Raw genomic sequence first — 20,397 nt, 5'->3', positions numbered from 1 at the left:
TGTTAGTGCTACCAGTATCAATCAAAACTATAACAGGCTGATGTTCCAGAGTTTCGCCAACTTCCATAGTTTGCAGGTTAGAGTAATCGGCTAATATATGCATTGTATGTATGGTACGTTCAACGTCTTCATTAGAATTTATACCTTCATGATCGGAGTCCAACTCTTCTGCTTTTGGTTCCTCTCCAATTGGCTCAATCAACATATGGTGCCCTTGTTTACATTAGTGCTCCATACTCCACTTTTCATCATAGTACAAACCCTTTGCTGAATTTTTCTTGAGTTCTTCTTGGGTTAGTCTTCGGGTGTCAAGGCTTTTGTTGGGAATAGATATGGTGGGTGGCATATTGATCATCTGGTGGTTGTCACTTTTGTTTCCATGATTTTTCCTGTTGATTTTTTTCTCATGTAGATGTGCGAATGAGATCGCAGCTATCATAGTGCGAGGTTGACGAACCTTAACTTTACACCGGATCTCTGGAATAAGACCTTCAATAAATGTATCCAGAAGTTGTCGTTTCGACCAATCTCTAGCTTGATATGATAATCTTTCAAACCTACTCTGATATTCCAACACTGTAGAAGTCTGACAAATTTTTTAGAGCTGTCCATCCACCTTCATGTATGAGTAGATTGTGTCACAATCTTGGGGCCCTTTTCCTGTATTTTCATATCTATGCAATGTAGAACTTGAGCTCCCACCTTGTTGAAATTTACTAAGGCTCCCCAGTAAATCCTTTTTGAAATCATTAAGTACTTCTTGTAATCGGTTCTCAATTCTAATTTCCAATGCTTCCATTTGTGCTTTCACTGAGTATCGGTAGCCATTGCGTAAGACTGCAAATCTGTAATCTCAACTCCTGTTTTTGATGTCGGACAAGGGCATCAACACTGTAGATGCGAAGTTACCGAGGAGGTGGACGCCAAGGGCAGTGCTGCGGTCGCCAAGGGCCTATCACTGCGGTGGTTGCGACGGTGCGGATGGAAGGCAGCGTTGCTCTGTCTCTACCGCACTACGAAGGCGTTGGTGACGGCGATGGATCACGTGCGGTTGAGGACACAACGGTGTCGTTGAAGCGACCGAAACAGAGCTTGCTGCGTGTGCTGTTGGAGGGAGGCTGCGGTGGTGTTACCGAGGTTGAGGCTGCAGGGGAAAATAGGAATCGACGGTGGCAGGCTGGGCGGCGAGCGGCGTCGTCGCTGGCTGGGCAGCAGCGGCGACGGTGGTGGCAACCGTTCGCAGCAGCAAGAGGATTGCCCCATTTCGGTCACCAAGGGGGCAGAGCAAGGGTGAGTGGCGGCGGTCGTTCTCGCCCGAGCCAGGGGGAGCGGCGGCTGGGAGGCGAGCAGCGGTCGCCGCACGGTGGCTGGCAGTGGTGGTGGGTCGGCTGGAAGGCGACGGCGCTCGAGGCGTGGCTGCGATCGACGAGGAGCTGCGGCAACAGAGGAAGCTCTGTTTCTGCAACCGCTGCAGGGAGGGGCTGCGGCAACCGGCGGTTGCGGCTGCGGTGCCGGCGGTCCTTCTCGCTCGAGCGAGATGGGAACGCGAGGAGAAGAGGTCGCTGGCCAGGTGATCGAGCGGAGGCGATGCGGCTGGGAACAAGGGCAATCCGTGAGTTGCCCTGTTTCGGTCGCCGCGAGGAGGGCGACAATCGGCCGCTGCGACTGCGACCCAAGGGAAGGCGGGCGGCGGTGGAGAGGCAGCGGTGGTGGCGCGGCTGGGAGCAGCGTCACCAACGATCGCCGAGGAGGAGAGGTCGAGCGGCTGCGCTGCGACGCAAGGGGAGGCGGGCGGCGGTAGTAGGGCTGGGATGGACGTTGGCAGCGTCGTCTCCTGGCCGGGGAACAGCGGCAGCGGTGGTCGCCGGCTGGGAAGCGGGGCGATGGCGGGCGCTGGCCGGAGAGAAGCAGCGGCGGGTGGGCTGGCCGGAAGCAGGGGACGCAGGGGTGGCTACGGCTTCTTCTTCCTCTCGTGTTTCTTCTTTTCCTTTTCCTTTTTTTTTTTTTTTTGAACGAGATGACGAACTACAGCGAGAACGCCGAGGATCGCTGCTCTGATACCAAATGATAAGACCCTAAAGTCTTATCGTAGGCTCTGATACCAAATAATAAGACCCTAAGGTCTTATCGTGAAAGAAATGGGAGAAAAGGGAATGATAATGATCGCTTCGAGGGGATCGGCCCTCCTTGATCTCTTCGAGGGGATCGGCCCTCCTTGATCACTTCGAGGGGATCGACCTCCTAGGGTTTGTCCAAAGACAATAATAGTATTTTTCATAGATTACCGAAAAGAAGTAGTTACATCCCTATTTATAGAGTTCCACCCAGAGTCCATCAGGACTTGAACTCTAATAATAAATAAATATTAAATAAACCTCTACTTGACTCTAACTGAACCAAACCGACTCAATAAACAACCGGACTAAACAAACTCAATAAACATTATTCAAAAGCTCAGAAAAAGGGTCCTAACAGAAAGCCATGGTTCACATTACTAGTCTGTACCAATGTACCGACCAGCTGTTGGTACGATACATACCGAGCTATACCGAGCATATCGACATATGATATACTGGGGGTGTACCGATGTACAATCCATATTGGTCCTCTATCAGATCGGTACATACTGTCCGTACTGAGCAATACAGTTCGATACATCAAACCTTGGGGAAAGCTACTAAATTTTGTTGTAACAGTCTATGTTTTGGTGTGATCTTTCAACATTATGACTACTATAGTGAACGTGAAGTTTAATTATCTCAGGAACTTACTGAGATGGGCACAGTTGAGGGAGAAATGTATAGTTTAGGTGTGACAAAGAAAAAGAAGTATAATTTTCATCTAACAGGCATTTGGTATTTTTTTTTAGGTCTTTTTAATAGAGAATTGAATTTATTATCTACTCTCTATGACTATATAATCTGCTTTTTATGCATATAGCTGGAGTTTCTTGATTTGTTTTGAAAGAGCTCTCTATCCAAAAATATAATTCTTCTTGAAAAGCTCATAAGATATTTCTTTGAAAGGATTTGACCATATTCAGGTGTACTTAACTGGATACTGGATAGTATGAGGTTTCTCCAAAATGATCATTTTTCTTATTCACATTGTTCACATCTTTGTGACCAATGATCTATATGTTGTTTGTCTTTTGAGCTTTTGCTTAATTTATAGTGTCTGTACCAGATGAATAGAAACTCAGATTTGTTCTTACTTCTTAGATTGCTTAATTTATATGTTTATTGGTTGAGTCTTTCAACATCACTATATTTTTATTTGTTGAAAGTTTGATTATTCTAGGATCTTTTTTGAGATGGGTATGATAATATAATGCAGAAACATGAGGTTGGAATTACATTGTGCCCGAATTATTCTTATCTTTTGTTAGATAATTGAATTCATTATCTAGCCTCTTTGGCCAATTTATTTTTTCTTTGCAACAAATAGCTTTTTTTTCTATTGAAAGAGCTATTTAGCTTTTTGATCTAATTTCACTTTTCTATTGTACATCCTGATTTTTTTAATTTAACTCTGATTTATTTAATATGAATTGTTGTTCTGATATGGTTTAATAATTTTAGCATTTGGGCACACAAATTTTACGGTTATTTATTTTCATTAAAATTAATTCTTGTATATACTTATAATTCATTTTATTTCTTTTTATATATCTTTGTATTACTTTGTTTAAGATTTATGGCTAAGCATTGATATTTAAATGATTTATTGTGCATAGTTCCTTTAAGTTTTAAAGGGGTTACTAAATCCTGCAATAGAGTTGTCTGAGCTTTTATGGTTGTTTGAGGTTTCAAGAAACTACAATATGATTCTCATTTTTACAGCTAATCCATTGTATTTGCAAAGAATTTGAAGACGTTTTTTTTATCGACATATATCTATAAACAATCAAAATATCTAAATAAATTTATGTTGATCTTGAGATCAGTGATTTTAATAGGTGCTCGGGCGCTCACCGAAGCGCTCGGGCAAGAAGAAGCCCAGGTGCCTTGTTTCATTTCTAGGCGGCGAGCTTCAAAGAGGCGCCACCTAGGCGCTGGCCCGAGCCTAGGTGTCAGGCGAGCGCCCGGGTTAAACCAAACGACCGAACCAGCATTTTAGGTCTAGTTCGATCTCCGATTCTTTAGTTGGTTAAATCGAACCAATTAAAGCACTGATATCAGCCTTCCTCTCGCGACTTCTCAACCCTAACCCTGCTCGCCACTCCCGCTCTTGCTGCTACCGTTGTCATTGCCACTATTGCCGCTCCTGCTGCCGCTGCTCGCTTCTACCGCTGCCGCTGCCACTATCACCGCTCCCGCTCCCACTACCGTTGCTGACTACTACCGCTGCCGACTACTACCACTACCACTGCCACTGTCGTCTCGCCACTCTCACTCCCGCTCCCGCTGCCGCTACTTGCTGCTACCGCTGCCATTGTCACTGTCGTCACTTGCCACTCCCGCTCCCGCTGCTCGTTGCTACCGCTGCCACTACCACTGTCGTCGCTCGCCGCTCCCGCTGTCGCTGCTCACTGCTACCACTACCGCTGCTCTCGGTCAGCAGCCTCAATCTTCCTCTTACTCACACTCTTCTCACTTCGTATACTGTTAACAGTATATTAACAGTATACTACTAACTGTATACTAGTAACATTATTTTTATTTATTAGATTAATAATATATTATTTTAATTTTAATACTGTTAGTTTTTATTTATTTGAAATTATTGTTATTGTTTTGAATTTTGAAACTCTTTGTTAATGTGATATTGTAATTTTACAAGATTTTCTTAATTTAATATCATATTTTTATTTAAATAATAATATTTATTAATTATATTATATATTTTTATATTTTAGCGTCTCGTTTCGTTCGGGCGAGTGCCTAGTGCCTCGGGTATTTTTGAACCTTAGCGCCTTTTGGCACCAAGCACTTTTTAAATCACTGCTTGAGATGGATTGGTCAATTGAAAATTATATGATTTTCATCATAAAAGATAATGTTTTCCTTTCACTTTCATCATAATAAATAAAGTAGAAGGAAGACCTAATATGTTGTGATGAAACACCTATAATTCACCTTAAAATCACCATATTTGTGCTTATAGATATCCTTATATATTCTTGATTACTTATAGATACATGTCACTAAAAAAAGAACTAATAAATCATTGAAAATAAATGGATCATCAATAAAAGTTCAGACACACATGCCAATAAGAATCATACTATACTTCATACAAGAGAGAGTTGCATTCAAGTAAAATTAATGACTAAAAAGTGTTAGATGTCCAAATTGTATACTGGAAAGTCTATGATAAGACTTAGTTATTTGAAAATCACAATGAGACATTTAAATACTAATGTTTAGTCACAAGTTGAAAGCAAAGGAATACAAAGGCATATAAAATGAAATGAAATGGGTTGTAAGTAACAGATAATAAATAAAAAATTTAATTTGAATACAACCATATAACCACAACAATTATAAATGAGTCATACAAAATTTGTGTGCCCAAATGCCAAAGCTACTAAGCTACATCAGAACAATAATTCATATTAGATAAATTACATGATAAAACAACAATTCATATTAAATAATTCACAGAGTAAAGTCCAAAAAATCCAAACGTATAAAAGAAAAGTGGAATTAATACAAAATCTATATATCTTAAAAAGGCTATATGTTGTAAAATATATATACTTCACTTCAGTTAAAACTTAATTCCGACCACATGCTTTTGCATTAGCTTATGATACCCAAGGTTTGTTATATCGATGTGTACCGCCCAGTATAAGTGATATGTACCAATCTGATAGGGTAACAATATGTGAACCGCTCTATACCGGGCGATACCATTACATAACCCCGTATCAAGTGATACAGGGTCTATACCAATGATTTAAGAAACGCTAAGTGTCAAAAGGCACCAAGGTTCCAAAACGCCCGAGGCGTTAGGTGCTCGCCTGAGCGAAGTGAGGCGCTCTAAAATATTAAACTATAAAAAATATATAATATAACAAAATATAAAATTATTTAAATAAAAATATGATATTAAATTAAAAATATACTGTTAACAATATATTACTTATTGTTAACAATAGTTAAAGGGGAGAAAAAAATGTTAATAGTAACAAAGGATTAGTTTAAGATTGTTACGGCAGCACTACGAATGACAACAGTGGCAGCGACGGAAGCTACAAACAGCAATAGCGATAGCGATGGAAGCTATAGACAGCAATAGTGACAGCGACGAAAGTTACGGATAGCAGCAACAGCAATGGCGGAAGCTATGGACAACAGCGACAACGGCGAGAGTTGTAGATAGCAGCAGAACCTGTGGACAGCAACAGCGATAGCAACGGAAGTTGTGGACAGCAGTAATGACAGCGACGAAAGCTGCGGACAGCAACAACAGCATTGACGAAAGCTGCAGACAACAATAGCAGTAGCGACAGAAGCTCTAGAGGGCATCCGTCGATAGCGAAGGAACCTGCGATCCACTCCCTCGATAGTGGAAGGAACTGCACATGGAAGGATGACGAAAGGAAGCTACAGGGGCTGTCGGACTCGTCCGTCGGCAACAGAGGAAGGCTTGGTCCGCTGCATTTACGATAGAGGCAGAAGCAGCGCTAGGGTTCCTCGAGGTCACATAGGCGTGAAGGGTGGCTTTTGAGGTAAGAAACTACGTTATTTAACCAAACCAGACTTAAAAGTCTAGTTCGGTTCGCTTAATTAAACCGGGCGCTCATCCGAAGCGTCCGACGCCTGGTCTCGGGTGAGCGTCCAGGCCTAGCCCTTAAACGAGGCGTTCGGGCCTCACGTGAGCGTCCGGCGCCTGGTCTCGGGTGAGCGTCCAGGCCTAGTTCGCGTCGCCTAGCCCTTAAACGAGGCGTTCGGGCCTCGCCTCGCCTCTCCCGAGCACCTTTTTAAATCACTAGTTTGTACTAGTCAATAATGATCGAAATTCGATTGGTAGCAATTGGATTTCGACCATTACCAACCAAGGGTTGAGATTGTCCTATTTCAAACGATCAAATTGACCATTTGAACCATTGAAAATGGTGTTTTAATCATTTTCTCTCCCCTATTTCAACCTATTTCACTCTCTCAATCTCTTCAACTCTCTCAAACTCTTTCTCACTCATCTCTCATTCTCATGTTTTCATTCTCTTAAACTCAACAAAGCTATGATTTGTGGATTGGGTCAAATTTAGGAAGATTAAAAGAAAGAACACTCTAATCAAGAGGTATGTATTCTCTTTCTAGATTTTTATTGATTTATGAGATGATTACGCTTATTATATGTGGTTAATGATTTAATATCTAATATATTGTTTGATATGTTTTTTATGGTATTTTAGTGTTAATTAAGGAGTAATTAAGACCTTTAGTGTTCTGATTACTATGTTTAATGCTGAGATTTTCGAAATTAGACACCTAACAGGTCAAATCTTTGTATTTCATGCATATTAAGTTGATTTATATGTTTGTAATGGTATAATAGATCTAATTAGGTTTTAATTAAGATTTTTAGTGCTGTAATTAATGGTTTTAATAATGATTTAATCAAAATTTGGTCAATATTGGGTCAATTCAATGTCTTTAATACCTATTAGGGAGTTTGATATGTTTATAGTGATGAAAGAGAACTAATTAGGGATTAATTAATTATGTTAATGTAGTGATTAGTATATCAAATTATGATGATATCAAAATTTGATACATATTGGGTCAATTAAATATATATGTATGAGGAAGCAATGAGGCATCGACGACCTGACTCACAATGGGAGCTTGGTAGTGGCAGTAGGCTTGCACCATAAGGAATCCAAAGGTCGGCTAGCATGAGGTAGGCAACTACCCCTCCTCAATTAAGCTGAATTGGTAGCACAAGACAGTGTGGAATCCGTGGTTTTATGAGAGAGCTTAGCAGGAGGTTAGCACCAGATATTATTGATATTGATCTGCAAGTCTACCCTCCACAAACAGCAAAACCGGCACGAATTGATGATACATATAAAAAAAAAAGCAAGATATTGGGAAGGCAATTGCAAAATAATTTAACTTCTATGGATTCTAGCAAATATAACCCAAGGTTCATATTATCAAAGCATGGTCTCCTCTATTCAAAAGTTTGGCATGGGTTTCCAACCTCCAACCAAGGTTCGCCGAACCGTACCGTACCGACGTTTCGACGCTGGCTCGGTACGGTACGGTACGGCGTACCGAGCGGTATACCGAGGTGTACCGCTCGGTACACCTGATTTCACCGATTTATCCCTCCGAAAATACCTGAAAATTAAAAAAAAAGTTAGGATAGAGTTTTCAAGTTATAAATAAATATAGTAATAGTATAAGTTTAGCAAAATCAATGTAAATTTGGTAAAAATAGCATCACATATCTTTTTCGGGCTTTGAGGTAGTCTTGTTCGAGGTTCGTATTTCAGCTCGTTATAGATTGAAATATCTATAGAAAAATCAGTTGAATTGTTAGACTATTTTGTTACAATATAAACTCTAAAATTCAAATGAATTAAATAATCATATATCTAGATATACCTGATTGTTAATTCTACCACCAAAACGAACGACGGGCCTCCACGGGTGGTGGATCGGGGTCCTCGATCCGATACATATCAATATGATACTTTTGTTGGACCCAATCATGAAATTGATCACATGACATAGTGTATTGATACACCGTATGCCATTGATGCATCAATGTGATACTGATCGTAGATTGATCGTCATAAATCATATTTGTCCGAGGCAGCTCTTGAGGCATATATTGGTGTTGTTCTGTATCATGCTGTTGCTCAGAGAAGGATGACCAACTATCACCATACTGTTGTTGCCCATATGATTCTTCATAATACGATGGCTGTGAATACGATGAGTCTCTTTCTGTGTCTATATCATGTATGCTCTGTCGCATTTGTTCATATTCATCCACTGCCTTCCCCTTCTCCTTTCCCTTCCGCGCATAAACTTAACCAGTACCTTGTCGAGTTCCATGATCTGAATCTTGAGTGGCATGTGTAAAATATTGCTCCTCAGTCCATTCACCACCCTCAAGTTGTGCAGACGAGACCAACGACTGCCCGGTATCACCGCCATCATCTGTTGAGGCACTGCTGTCTGTGTTGCTGTCATGTCTCTGGACCGAACGAGAAAGAGAATGTGATTGTGAAGGTGTCTCGTCGCCCGACTCGATTCTTTCCAACGATGCAACTGATGCTATTGCCTTCCCCTTTGCCTTTGCACGTTGGGCGGACGAGTGTGACCGTTGGGTATCGGTAGTTCCTCGAGCAGTTTGACTCATACCTCTTGATTAGAAAGTTCTTCCTCTTAATCTTCCCAAATTTACCTCGATTGAATTCACAAATCGTTGTTTTATAGAGTTTATGAGAGAAAAGAAATGTTTGAGAGAGAGTTTAAGAGTGTATAATGAAATAGGGGAGAGAAGATTAGTTTAAATAGGAGGAGAAATGGCTCCAACGGTCAATTTGACCGTTGGAGCACTGTAGCACTGCTACAGTGTGGTAACGGTCGATTTCGACCGTTACCGAGTGGTATCGGGCGGTAACGGTCGAAATCGACCGTTACCGAATGGTACCGGGCGGTAACGGTCGAAATTTCGACCGTTACCGAGTGGTATCGGGCGGTAACGGTCGAAATCGACCGTTACCGAATGGTACCGGGCGGTAACGGTCGAAATTTCGACCGTTACCGCCCGATATAGGCTTTTTTTGGTGTACCGCCCGGTAGAGGGCGGTCCGCGTACCGGTCGCCTCTCGGACCGGTACGTACCGCCCGTACCGGGCGGTACACATCGGTATGGCGAACCTTGCCTCCAACACCAAAGGAGATCCACGACGTGTATTTAAATGAGAAGGTGGAAAAACTGAAGGATTGGATCAAATCCTTCAAGATGCAACGGGATTGAATATAGGGTGACACTTATGTGTGATAGTTAGATAACATATCATTAAATTTCTTGTTTATTAAAATAGACAGGTGGTTTTTAATAAGTCAGTTAATGCTTCCAACAAGATTCAAGATTCAAACTATATTGAAAACCTAATGGATATCATAATAGAAGAGATCAGATAGTACATTGTAAACCTAATGGACATCGTACATTGTCTAAATAGTCACCGACAATGTTGCCAATTTAAAGAAAACCGATTTACAATTGATAGAAAAAAAAAACATTGTTTTGGACTCCATGTGTAGCTTATTGCATGGATCTAATACTGAAAGATATTGGTGAGCCATCAATCAGTAAGTGTGGCTCAAGCGCGGTCAATCACGAAATTTTTATATATTCATCATTGCGTCCACTCTTTAATGCAAAAGTATATAATGGTGAAATACTCAAATCTAGAGTCACTTGGTTTGCTATAAATTTCGTTGCCTTAAAGTCAATATAGCAAAAGAGACAAGGCCTCAAGGCAATGGTCACCTCACAAGAATAATCCGATTCCAGATATTCGAGATCGAACAATGGAAAAAAGATGGAAAAGACTATTCTTTCTTCTAGATTTTGAGAAATTGTAAATAAAATCATAACAGGAGTGCCAGGAGTGGAACCACTTTATGTTGTCCTCCATAAAGTCGATATGGACAAGCATTCCTAAATGTCTTAAACATATATTGATTACAACAAGAGAAGAGGTCAAGAAAGCATTCAAAGATAATTTTAAGGCTGAGCAATACTTATAGATCATCAATCACAAGATTGAAATTCATATGGACCAAGATACTCATAATACAAGTAAATTCATATTCATTGTAATTTAATTCATAATTTTTAATATTCAAAAAATTCTTATTAACAAAATTATGTCTTGTAGTGTATTATCTAAATCCAACCATTCAATTCTGGTATAGTCTTGGAACGCGATCAGATTTATTGTCTACACTAAGAAATATTATATATCGGCTCTTATTAAAAACTATCAATACAACCAATGCTATTATGGAGGGCCAATTATTTCGGTTTACAATTGGTTCAGTCTCTAGAGTTATAGCTATATTGTGTCGTCACGATCTGGATCCTAGTGAGGAAAAGTTACACATATATTGATTATAAACTATATTTGATATTGATTATTTGTTATGCAAATAAAGTTCTATTTATATCTTTTTGCAATCGAGTGATAGCTACAATTTGGAAGTGACGCACCAAATCTAAGGAAGGTTGTCGCCCGTGTACATTCGCAGACAACGACATCTGGTGGTTGTGATGTGTTGAGCTGGACGAGGAGCTAGAGGAAACAAAGATTGATGTTAGAGTCGATCAAAGCAGTGGAGAATCAAAAGGATCCTCTACTTGATGCGGCGGGAGATCCTCAACGTCCTTTGCATTTTATCATCGATGCAATAGAAGAAGAGAAAGTATATCCCTAACAGAAGGAAGATCCCCTTCGATTAAAATGTAGTAAAAGGAGCCGAACAATATCAAGTCAGACTGCTCGAGGAACTACAGACACCCAACTATCATAGTCATTCGCCCAGTGTGCAAAGGTAAAGGCAAAGGGGAAGGTAGTAGCATCAACCGCACCATTAGAAAGAATCAAGTTTAGCGATGAAACATCTTCTCAATCGCATTCAACAATGAGCTCAAACTGGACATAGCAACGACATGGACAACAGTACCTTAACCGATAATAATGGCGATGCCAAGGAGTCGATGGTCTCATCCACACGATTTGAGAGTGGTGCATGGACCGAGTAGTACTTTACACATACCACTCAAGATTCTGATCATGGAGCTCGATAAGGTGCTGATTAAGTTTATACACGAGAAGGGAAGGGGAAGGCGGTGAACAATTCTAAGCAAATGCGACAGAGCATACAGGATGCAGACATAGAGTGAAGCTCATCGTACTCACAACCAAGGTCCGCCATACCGTACCGTACCGGAGTTTCGACCCGGGCTCGGTACAGTATGGTACGAGTGTACCGACCGGTATACCGAGGTGTACCAAGCGGTACACCTGATTTTATCGATTTATCCCTCCAAAATATCTGAAAATTAGAAAAAAAAAGGTTAGGATAGTGTTGTCAAGTTACAAATACATACTTCTTGATTAGAAAACGAATGCATACCTCTTGATTAGAAAAGTTAGGATAGTCTTAATTACTCTCTAATTAAAAAAAACGAATACATATCTCTTGATTAGAAAGTTCTTCCTCTTAATCTTCCCAAATTAGCCTCGATTGAATTCACAAATCGTTGTTTTATAGAGTTTAGGAGAGAAAAAGAAAGTTTAAGAGAGAGTTTAAGAGAGTATAATGAAATAGGGGAGAGAAGAATGGTTTAAATAGGAGGAGAAAAAGCTCCAACGGTCAAATTGATCGTTGGAACACTGTAGCATTGCTACTGTGTGGTAACGATCGATTTCGACCGTTACCGAGTGGTGTCGGACGGTAACGGTCGAAATCGACCGTTACCGAGTGGTGTCGGGCGGTAACGGTCGAAATTTCGACCGTTACTGCCCGATTTTGCCTTTTATCGCCCGATATGGGGGTTTTTGGGGCGTACCGCCCGGTACAGGCGGTACGCTTCGGTACGGCAGACCTTGCTCACAACAATCGTTTTATGGAGAATCTTATAGGCCAATAGTAGTACAGTGATAGTTGGTCATACTTCTCCAAGCAGCAATATAGTGATCGATCTTATAATATAGAGTAGCAAATCAGTTGCGAAAATAGAAGTTCAAACATTATTCTCTATGCTCTGCACTAATACATGCAACAATCGTACTTGCTTCAGGAGCCACCTCAAGCATATGTGGTTCATGACGATCAGACTACAACCATCACCACATTGATACACTAATGACATACGGTGTATTAGTAAACTACTTCATGGGATCAATTTCAAGATTGGATCTGACAAACATATCAACTTGATATACAGATACATTAGATCGAGAATCTTGATCCACCGCTCGTGGAGTTTCGTCGTTCCTTTTAGTGGTAGAACCAGTCAACCAGATATATCCATCGATTGATTACTTGATTCATTTGAATCTTAAAGCTTAAGTTGTTTAAAAAATATATAACAATTCAAATCATTTCTTTATAGATAATTCATAATTAATAGAAGGACAGTCCAAAATGTACCATAAGTACTCCTCAAAGTCCAAAAAAAGATGTGCTATTATTCTTTCCTAATTTAGATTATTTTTGCTAAAATTATACTAAATATATATTTATTTTCAACTTAAAAACCTTCTAACTTTTTTCTATTTTTAGGTATTTTTAGGTTTATTTTCGGTGATTTTGGGCATACCATCAGTATGCTCTGATACATATCGACATATGGTATGTCATCTCGATGTATGGCACATAGGTACGTACCATACCGACAATTAGTTAGTACATCGATATAGACCAGTAAGACGAACCTTGATGATACCCATCTCGAAAGATATTGAAATAATTGAACTTCGAACAAATAAAATATCATGATCTTGAATGACTAAGCGAAAACATGTTTCATAATGTATCCTCTCTAGATCCATATTCTTATATAGAGGTGTCATATGGAACCTAAGAACAAATCCAAGTATATATTTATCAGTTACAACCAACCACTATTTATCAGTCCAAGCACGAACCCGAACAAGGATCACCCCTGTTTCAGGCAATTCAATCCCTTTTTCTTTAAGGGAGGTGTCTAGTTTTTTTTCTTTTAAAAGGACTGAACCAAACAGTTCTGAATCTTTCGAGTTTCGATTACCCTCTTCCTTCTCATTTCTTCCTTCTCCTTCGTTCTTCTCCTCTCTTCCTTTCTTGTACAAAACGCCACCACAAAAACAATGAATACTAAGAATGAAAGAGATTAGGGGCCTCCAAACAATAAAAAATCTCCCAACATCCAGTAATGAAAACAATAAATAGGCAAATTATAATAATCCAACTGACAAGAAGAAAGGGCTGAAGATAAGAGTGATTTTAACTAATGAGTTATAAATTATGAACCTGGCAACCGCCTCGTATTGATTCCATAACCAGATATTTCAGCTGCTCCTTAGTGATGGTGACATCCTTCAAATACTCTCTTGCCAAAATGATCTGCATTAGCAAAGATTTTCATGTTTAGATCTCAAATAAGGAACAGAACAATGTAAATTACATTTGAGATACAATTTGTCATATTTTATCTTAACAAATAATACAAAAGATACTGCATTTCACACCAACAAAGCATATAACATTTCGTTGACAAGACATGCTAATCATAGTGATGATTACCTCACAATGGCTAAATTTCTTAGGGACCTTGGGAGACCACAATAAATATCATATAATGCCTGTCGAAACTCAGAAGAGTGAAAGTCTAAATTGAGGAGGTTCCGCAACAAATTGAGAACTTTTTTCTGTCTACAACTCAGTTTATCTGTTTAAAGCTATTGGTATCAAAATTATACAAATGCACCTTAGAAGGTACGCCTTACCTAAAAGCTAACACAAGGGAAGTAGGTAAGGAATTTCTCAATATGTTTAAAATCATGCAACGAAGGAAGCAACAGTGCACAATTCAGGATTCCCCACATTTAGGAAATCTGGCATAGTAAACTTTTCAATATAAAGAACACCACTGTTTCTTTTGTCATAGCAGAAAGTATTAGAGAGAATGGAAAGGTTCCTTGATAGAATAGAGCTAACATCAAGATTAAAACAAAGCATAACTTTTCTTGATGAGTTCTATTTAGATTTAAACAACTAATCTTCCTTATATATATATATATATATATATATATATATATATATATATATATAGTGTCAAACCTTGTTGGTTACTGTAACCACATTATTTTCGAATTTTATGTGTCGAAAGAAGTGTAGAATTCCTAAAGCAATGAAAGAAGCATACAACACAAGGAAGTGTCATGAAATAGCTTTCTCAAGGAGTGGCATTTGAGAATTGCTTTCAGGACAATAAAAGCTCTCACTTTTTTGGTGGAGATATAGAGTTAAGAAACACTTTGCAAAGTACCAAAAAACTTGCATAGTAGACATTCATAGTGCAAAAGGCTTAAAACATGCACAACACCATGGTAAAGTTTGTCAACTTTGGATTATCAATTTCCTTCATTTAGCTCTTTAAACAAGAATATTTTATTTGTTGACCATGTCACGAACAACCTTTTACTACTTCTAGCTTCCACTCTGCTCTTACAAAAATTGATACCAGAAAGTGACATATCAGATTGGTTTATAAAGCATCCTAAACATGTTATTGGTTGCTTTTCAGTCATCACTATCACCAACCAGAAATACTAATTTAATTTCGATAGAAAACCAAATCCAATATGTGAATAACAAGCATAAAATTTATCTCTTGCCATTATTCTTGCATAAGTCAGGAAACTAGTTTTTGTGATTGGCATACACTGATGTCACAATGCCCATTCAGAAGTCTAGGCTTCTGCTATAACATTATACTCATACCTAAGGTCTTATCCAATAGCACATCTTATGCACTGGGCCACCCTTTTATAAGCAACTTTAACAGTGCAATAAACTTTGTCTCCTACCTAACTAGCATGGTGAAGACTGAGACCTTTACGCTAGAGGAGATGATATGCTATTCACTCATAAAAGCAACAACACCACCACTTCACATCAAAACAGTTCAGCTGGAAGTCCTATTATACACTTATGATATGTTTTGTTAATTACTTAACTACATATATTGATTAAATCTGGCTAGTATTTCTCCAGTTATACTCGGTTGTTCATTTGTTTATCCTATCTTGAAAAGAGGTTGCATCTTATGTCCTTGTTCAGATTTGACATTGTCAAGGTCGATGACACTAATCAAAGTGATGAGAAGTCTGGCTTCGTATTGCAACAGTATCTCACATGTTCCAAGCAATATAAGAAAAATAATTATTATATTCAAAACATTAAAACCAATATTGCATGATGTTTTCAAACTGACAGACATGAAAGATAATTTTTTCTTTTTCATTATTTATCAGTTTTGTCAAAAAAATTATGAAAATATAAATTGTCTTTATTTCTGCAAAAATATATCTACAAAAATCATGCCACAGATGTTAAGATTAGAAGTTCAGATATAATGGCTCTTAACTTTTTTAGGTTTGTAGAAAATCTATAGTCTCTTGTTGCAAAAACATTTGAAATGCCAATAGTATATACTATATAAGATTAAAGATTTAGTAGCTACACAGACATACTTTCATTTTATTGTTATTTTAAAAATATCCTAAAAATGTAGATTTTATCCGATGAAATTATGTGAAGCCCAAGGTCATTGTTGAACAGAAAAACAAAATCTATGATTTGGAACCATTAAAGACATTTCAGTGCTACCTGAGTCTTTGCATATTCAGTTTCTTCCTCTGCTATTTTGAAAACCTCCTTGCTTGTTTCCTGAAATTTCGTTGCAACACCAACGGCAGCAACTCGGTCATCAAGGTTCATGGGAAGATCTGCACTGAAAATGAAAACAAAATCTTTTCTGGTTATAAACTTAAGAAAGTGAATAAATATGATCCCAATTTAAAAATCTTGGACAGAATCATCTTTATCAATCTACTGGTATAGGCATCTTTATGCTTGATAACAACTTCTAGATATATATTGATATAAGGTCATTTAGAGGTACAACTTTAGCTACAAAGTTTTTGTAAATATAGCAAAAAATCCAGCAAATCTTCAAATGCCACAATATTTTGGTCATATTATTAATTATATAAATGATGAAACAATCATACCCTTGTATCACAACAATTTCTAGGATTACCATACCGATAGGTCCATGCTAGTCAATAAGATTCTAGTATTGACAGAAGCATGGATTCAGATCTCGATCGAATACTGGTCCTTGGCCAAACCAATATGATACTAGTACACACTACCTTCCTATCTGTCGATACGAATGGACTGTCACGAACTTTGAGATTTGTCTACGCTGTAAATCATTATGCTACACCTGCTAATAAGAAGTCATCAGCTTACTTTCAACCTCACAGATGTCATAATTCTTGTAAGAGAAAATGAAAATTGGCCGACAAGTGAATGCACACCAACTAAGGGCCCAATGGTAGAGAAAGGTAACATGAACACCAAGCATATGCACCAATTGAATGAAGTTATGATACCGTTTTTTCCAAACTTACGTAAGCCCTAGAGACCATCCAGCTTTGTGCCACCAGGGGGTTCCTTAGAGTTGAGATGGCTGATATTTGTCAGCCACTCCACTACCAAAGAATCCCTAACAACAGCCTAGGAAAAAGGGCCCAATATTACCTCATTCAACACCTACATGATGGTTCAGCTTATGACAATTTAAGTACATGTTTAAGGATGTAAAATACAAGCAAGGTAAGATTATCAAGCTATCTTAGATCTTGCTAGCTTATAGTGATGCAAGAACAACAACAAAAACAAAGTCGTAAGTCCCAACTATTTAGGGTCGGCTACATGAATCTTTTGTCGTCATTAAGATCTGTAAAAAGTCACATGTTTAGTTAAGTTTAGAGTACTTAAATCCATGGTTCGCATTACTGGTCCGTACCAGTGTATCGACTACCCATCGGTACGATACATACCGAGCAAAATCGAATTGTACTGAGTATGCTGACACATGGTACACTGGGGTGTACCAATGTACCACTCGTACTGGTCCTTTGTTGGACCAGTACGTACCACCCATACTGAGTGATACATTTCGGTACGTCAAACTTTACTTAAATCTTTACTTATAGTTTCTATTAAAGTCTTTTTAGGTCTTTCTTTATCTTTATTCGTATCACTAACATTAATCATTTCACCCCTTCTAGCTATCGTATTCGGAGGTCTCCTAAACACATGTTCATACCATCTTAGACCTCTCATCTTATCCTCTATCTAAGCGATACCTAATTATTTACGAATAAAAGTATTTTATTTTCCTATCTTTCTTAGTAACTTTATAAATCCATCTCAACATTCTCATCTTAGCAATACAAACTTTTTGTATATATTGTTTCTTATCTACCCAACACTCAAATCCATAAAACATTATTGATCTTACAACTGTCTTATAATTTTTTTCTTTTAACCTCAAAAGTATCCGATAATCATACAAAACTCCTGACGCTCCTGGCCATTTTAACTATCCTATTTTTACTCTATAAATAATATCTTTAATGATCTTTCCATCTTGCTGAATAATTGATCCAAGATACCTGAAGCTTTTACTTAAAGAAACTTCTTTTTAATCTAACTTAACTATATTCTCTTGTCTATTCCTAAAATTACTAAAATTACATTTCATATATTCAGTCTTAGCCCCTACTTAAATCAAAACCTTTAGTTTCTAAAGATTGCCTCCAAGGATTGCATCCTTAAACTAAAACCTTAAACAAAATTGCATCTAAGGATTGCATTCGTAAACTAAAACTTTAATTTCTAAGGATGCAAGAAGATGTAACAAAATAAAATGATAGACTAGACATTTAAACAAAATTATTGTCATTGCAAGTTATGGCTACAATCTAAAGACATGTTCCCCTAACTTAATTGTCAACGTCCTCACCAATATGCATCTGAATTCTGAAATGATTTTATATTCATGTCTTAAAGTGTCTTTTATCTCCCAACTCGCTTCTAACTTGGAAAGCCTTATCACCATCAAGTACTCCACTTGCTTTGCATCGTTGGGCAATGTGCACTTTTGGACCATAAAAAATGCTTCCAATTGTCTCTTATATAAAGTTTTGGTGGGGTAGCCAAATTGGAGCTTTCCAAAGAAGGGTCTTGTGGAATGGAGTAGTACGAATTTAGGCATCTTGCGTGGAACATGTTGTACACCTTGAACCATATTAGGAGCTGAACTCAATATGACAGATTGCCTAGATGAGTAGATGATGGGAAAATGACTTCCATACATATTTACTAATCCCCTATGAACCTAGACCAAAGAACTAGAGGGAAAATGGTTGGAGCGTAACAAAAACCAAATTACTGATCTTGAAGTCTTATGGCCATATCATGAACTAGGTACCACCACCGAGTCTCGTTAGACTTGCTACTCTCATATGCAAACAGATGGCCTTCTTGCATTAGGACCCCTCTAATGGAAAATTTTGAAGCAGCAATCTAGGACTTTGAAAGGTTTTCCATAGTTTCCGGTGTTGGCTCTACCAATACAACCTTTAGGTCCTGGAATGATGACTTGCATTCCTTCAACCACCTCCAAGGCTGATCTTCGTTCAAACACTTCTTAAGTTCGGCTATGCGCTTCAAGTAATCAGAAATGAGGCACTGACAACAATTATAAAACCCAACAAAGGATCACAACTTGGGCATCTCATAGGTTCACCATTCCTCCATACTTTCGCTTTAGCATCACGCATCCAAATTGAGCCATCATTGACTCAGTGCCCAAGAACATGATCTCTTTTTTTGCAAATTAGCATTGCTCCTGCTTCGCATGTAAGAAAGTCACCCTAAGGATCCTGAAGATAGTCCTTTAGTGTTGAATATACTATTGGTTAATCAACCAATTAATTTATATGAACCAACATGCTTACAAATTTATTCCAACAAATCACAGTGTAAACAGTTGTTTGTTTAAACAAATTTGTCCTGGATAGGAGGGGCCTTTTGTGTGCGTACATTCGACATGAGCTGGGAACTGAACAGATAGGCAAGATCTAGAGAGCATTCCTTGGTTTTGAGAAGTGCTCCTTTCTTGTGCTAGGATCCTCGGTTTGTGTACTTGTTAGATGATTTTCTATCAAGTTATAATCAAATGTTCTGTGCTAATACTTGGAATCAGCAGTACTCTAGATGTACAAAATGTTCAACTTGTTCCCCTAAAAAGAAATTTTCACTGTAGAAAAGTTTGAAAATTCTTCTATGCTTAAATGTAATTTAGTTCTTACCAGGCAGTATGCTCAACTTCCAACCAAACAGAATTACCCGATTCACATATTGGTCAAGCATCAGACTGGTAATACCAATCCATACGTCGATACAACCATGATGATCAAATCCATGGGTATCAGTACAGGTACCAATATTTTAAACCTTAATGTTGAGTCCTAGATGAAATTGAACGGACAAAATGAATAGATTAATGAATTGGCTATTACATCTTATCTATACGAAATATAACAAATAATCTAGTTCATATTAGAGGACAACCATAGTGAATATTTACAACCATGAGCAACCTAAGATGAATCACATTTAGCCTTGGGGGCATAATTTTTCAGGAAAGGTCAAATTCTGGTTAACTTTCCATCATTAGAGATATTTGAGACCTTAAAGTAACACCTAGCACCCAAAGCCAAAATCCAAAAAGTTTGTGGGATCTAAAATTGGTATTACGTATAATAATATTTTAATTTTAAGATATACT

The 20,397-nt window shown here is 38.3% G+C and overlaps 1 protein-coding gene across 3 annotated transcripts in view; it reads right to left on the bottom strand.

The window, feature by feature from the left end:
• The window catches only part of LOC103994816 (magnesium-chelatase subunit ChlD, chloroplastic), a 43,546-nt gene that overhangs the window by 14,781 nt on the left and 8,368 nt on the right, over nucleotides 1–20,397 (bottom strand). For all 3 annotated transcript variants that reach the window (XM_009415251.3, XM_009415252.3, XM_018830710.2), the window contains exons 5-6: nucleotides 16,359–16,482; nucleotides 13,998–14,090 (exon numbers count right to left, since the gene is read on the bottom strand). In XM_009415251.3, the coding sequence (XP_009413526.2) occupies nucleotides 13,998–14,090; nucleotides 16,359–16,482 (217 nt within the window). The remainder of the gene's footprint in view (nucleotides 1–13,997; nucleotides 14,091–16,358; nucleotides 16,483–20,397) is intronic.

The sequence above is a fragment of the Musa acuminata genome, chromosome BXJ1-8 (genome assembly GCF_036884655.1).
Source record: "Musa acuminata AAA Group cultivar baxijiao chromosome BXJ1-8, Cavendish_Baxijiao_AAA, whole genome shotgun sequence".
Classification (NCBI taxonomy): domain Eukaryota; kingdom Viridiplantae; phylum Streptophyta; class Magnoliopsida; order Zingiberales; family Musaceae; genus Musa; species Musa acuminata.
This window is presented reverse-complemented; position numbering and strand designations above follow the sequence as displayed.